The sequence below is a fragment of the Orycteropus afer genome, unplaced genomic scaffold (assembly GCF_000298275.1).
Source record: "Orycteropus afer afer isolate SDZICR_OR568_19922 unplaced genomic scaffold, OryAfe1.0 scaffold00072, whole genome shotgun sequence".
NCBI classification, from domain to species: domain Eukaryota; kingdom Metazoa; phylum Chordata; class Mammalia; order Tubulidentata; family Orycteropodidae; genus Orycteropus; species Orycteropus afer.
In genome coordinates, this window is record NW_006921659.1 from 5,184,176 (window position 1) to 5,188,068 (window position 3,893).

A 3,893-nucleotide genomic window follows, 5' to 3' on the forward strand; every position below is an offset into this window, starting at 1 on the left:
GGACAAATATAGTATTAGTTAGTTGTTGTGGAGGGTCTAGGAAAGGTTTATATATGGAGGGAAACTTTCTTTGTTGGTTGCCGGGGAAGGGAGGGAACACTGCAAAAAATATATATATATATATGTATGTATATATATGTATGTATATATATGCATTGACCCATGTCACTTTAGTTTTGTATATTTCACAATACATAAATTATATTTCAATAAAATGCATAAAATTTTTTTAAAAAAAATTAACAGGCAAACTTAACTACTCTAAATGTAATGGACAAATAATATTAAAAATTTCTTTGCATAACTTCTTTATCAAGATGATAATTAAGTCTTCCTTAGATAAATTATAGCCAGTTATATAGTAAAATAAGTTTTTTAAACTAAACTATGATCCTTTCATATATAAACTATCAAACTGTTAGCTAATCATAGAAGAGAAAGGATTTTCTTCTTCCTACTCCCCCCAAAAGGTGGGATCTACTTGCTCTATTAGAATGAGTCAGATATAATCATGATTGTGTCAAAAGTTCAAAAGGGAAAATGGAAGGTAAAATGAGCTGAATTGGCATTCTTCCTCAACATTGTACCTGTAAGCTTGATATGTTGTTTCAGAGATTAACTTTATAGACTTCCGTGCCCAGAAGTATGAAAATTCTTAGGGAAGTCTTTTCACAAGCTTGATCTTAACATATTGAATAAAGAGAGCAGTTAATCCCTTTTGTAAAGTAATTTGAGAGGAGGGAATTCAAAATGTAAAATCTCACCTGCAGAAAACACTCAATTCTGTAAAGGCCTTCTATCTTTAGACACTTACAAAGACTTAATATTTTAATGCGGAAGGGTGAACTTGGTTAAAAAGCCAATGGGTGAAATTAGAGAGAAATAATCCAGTGCTTTCTTTCTGGGAATTATCATCCTGCTCTCCAGGGGACTTAATTTTATTCCCTGTGGGGAATGAGAATACCCCTCTGTACAGCAAGCCAGCATCTCTAAATATAAGCTTGACTTTTAGTATAATAAGAGTCTTGTTAGGTGCAATTTTGCTCTTAGTCATTAATACAATGAACAAATGTTGTGGTTACCTGGGAAAGAAAATTCAAGTGCTTTTAAACCTCTTGTGAGATTTGGTTTCATGTTTGAAACCTATCCAGTGTTATGCCAATAGCATCTGTAGATTTCAGGCTGTAAGGTATACAACATAGAAGTTAATACACTTTGAAAAAATTGAGACCACTACAAAATGAGTTTCAGGTCCTGAATGAAAAGCTTTTCTTTTACTGATTGACAATTACTTACCAGTGGCATTAAGTTTAACAAATGACTGGAATTTTCTTAGGAGTTGAATTTTGCACGATGTTGTGCCTGTATACAAAGTAGGAAGCCAGTCTTTCCTTCAGGTGGCGCTTACCTTTTTTCTACAGTTCTACAAGTTCAAAGACTTAAGTAAGGACAGAATATAATCTGAAAATTTATAGTATTCAGTAACATTTTCACCAAGTTATAGCTTGAAATGGGTTACATCATTTCTGTCCCTTAAAACTTTAAGTGATATTGTTGGTGGTGTTAGTTGCCTTCTAGCCATTCCAACTCATGGTGATTTGTTACAGAGTAGAACTGTTCCAGAAGGCTGTGACCTTTCAGAAGCAGATTGCTAGGCCTTTCTTCCACGGCACCTTTTTGTGCCTTTAAAAATCTATTCTTGATAGTAAAATGCTCTGGTAGCATAGTGCCTAAGGCACTTGACTGCTAACCAGAAGGCTGGCGGTTCAAACCCACCAGCCACTCCTCGAAAGGAAGGTTGGGCAATCTACTTCCGTAGTGATACTGCCTCCGAAACCCAAGGAGGGGTCGCTATGAGTCGGGGCCGACTCGACGGCAAATAACAACAACAACAAACAGCTTCTGCTAATCATACTTGTGGTGGTTGAGGTTGTGTGTCAGCTTAGCTGGGCCTGGTTTTGAGTGACTGGGCAGCTGGATGTAGCTGGGAAACCATGAAGATGCTGGTAATCAGCTCCATGGTGGAATCTGCTGTGAGCAGCTAAACAGCTGCCTAAGGGATGTGGTCTACTTCCATTATATAAGAAGAAGCTTTGAGAAAGGGTTTTAGTTTTTTGGCACACATGGATCCTGCATTTAGCTGAGTCTTCCTTCAGCAGACTGCCATGTTACCTACTGATCTTGGGACTGTTTCTGGACTTGAACTAAGTGGCCTGCTGTGTTGCTGGATAATCTTGGGACTGTGCCATTTTACTTGTTGACCTTGGGGTTTCTCAGCCTTAGCAACCAGCAGCTGCCTGAGTTAAGAGATGCCTCTAGCTCCAGTGGGCTGGGAGCAAGAGGCAGAGCTGAAAGCCTAAGGTTGAGGGGCCTTCACCCAACCCCTAGAGCAGGCAGTTTGAACTCAAACTTCTGGCCTCCTAAACTGTAAGAGAATAAATTCCTGTTTGTTAAAGCCATACATATGTGGTATGTCTCTTACAGCAGTGCTGGAGTACTTAATCAGAAAACTTTTTATTGGATTTTGTAGCATGTTTTCTCTTTAAAAGAGAAACTCTTAAAATAAATCTATCTTTGTTACCTTTTTTTTAAGTTTAGAAATTGACAGAAGGGAAAGTAGTAGCCTTTGTAATCTTGAAAAGAACAAAATCTTCAATTTTTTTTACATTCTGATGTAACATCAAAGTTCTGAGCATTATGTTTTCAATTCTTGAACTTGCTCTCTGCCTGTAAGCCTCTGGATCCATCAACCTGATCTAATGTATATAATTCTTCATTTCCTACTAGTGCTAAGAGTATAGATGCTGCAACTCCTTCCCTGCTATTTTATGTTCCTTAGAAGACCTTTATGATAAAGATTCATTCATGTTTTTCATTATGCAAAAGCTAATCTATTCCTAGTAATGAAATATTTTGTATTCATTTTAAAGTGCTTAAGATCTCTTTCCACTGTGTGAGCATTACATACTAAGGTATTATCTAAAATGAATGGCAGGCACAGCTAGCTTTTTCTTATTCTTGTTCAGTTAGTATTTTTTAACCCACTGATATAATAGAAAAATGATCTTTGTTTATGTAAATAACTGAAGGCAGAATAGTTACCCAGAAACACATGTATAACATGCATTTTAAAAGTTGTATTCTAATGTAAATATACTTAACAATTAGCACATTTTATTTTGGTAGGGTAAAATGTCATCTTGATTTCATTATCTAAATGTAACTGGGCTTGCCATATTAACATTAAACAATAAACATAAATTTCTCTTGTTTTTGAAGTCCTTCTTAAGTTGATAGTACTTCATTTGAGGAATAACCTTTTAATTGTTTCAGACAAATCTTCCTATTTTCAAGCTGAAGGAATCTACTGTTAGAAGAAGATACAGTGATTTTGAATGGCTACGAAGTGAATTAGAGAGAGAGAGCAAGGTAAGAATTATTTGTAATGGAACCTTCAAACAAAGCATTCCAAGTTTTGTTGGCTTTTTTTTTTTTTATTTTTATTGTGATTTGGGTGAAAATTTACAGAGTAAATTCACTTTCCATACAGCAGCTTACATACAGTTTGTCTCATGACATTGACTGCAGTTTCCCACAGTGCAACAGCTCCCCTCCCACTTCCTCCCCATAGTTACCTCTTCCCCGTGTCCTTCGCTCCCGTGGACTCCTGCCCTCTGAGCTGTCTCCCTGTGCATATACACAACCCTTCTATTCTCCCATAATTGATCTCTCCAAGGAGCTTATCTGCCTAATGTAAATGTTCAGCTCATATGCCTGTCTTTTATTTGCCTAAAAGCCACAGGAGTAGGTTCAATTCCAGACTGGAAGGGCAGCTAGGGACCATAGTCTCAGTGGTTCCATCAGCCTCTATCAGACCAGCAAATCTGGTCCCT

The 3,893-nt window shown here is 36.9% G+C and overlaps 1 protein-coding gene across 1 annotated transcript in view; it reads left to right on the forward strand.

The window, feature by feature from the left end:
* The window catches only part of SNX3 (sorting nexin 3), a 70,625-nt gene that overhangs the window by 61,165 nt on the left and 5,567 nt on the right, over positions 1 to 3,893 (forward strand). The window contains exon 2 of the mRNA XM_007940825.2: positions 3,334 to 3,429. Coding sequence (XP_007939016.1) covers positions 3,334 to 3,429 — 96 coding nt within the window. The remainder of the gene's footprint in view (positions 1 to 3,333; positions 3,430 to 3,893) is intronic.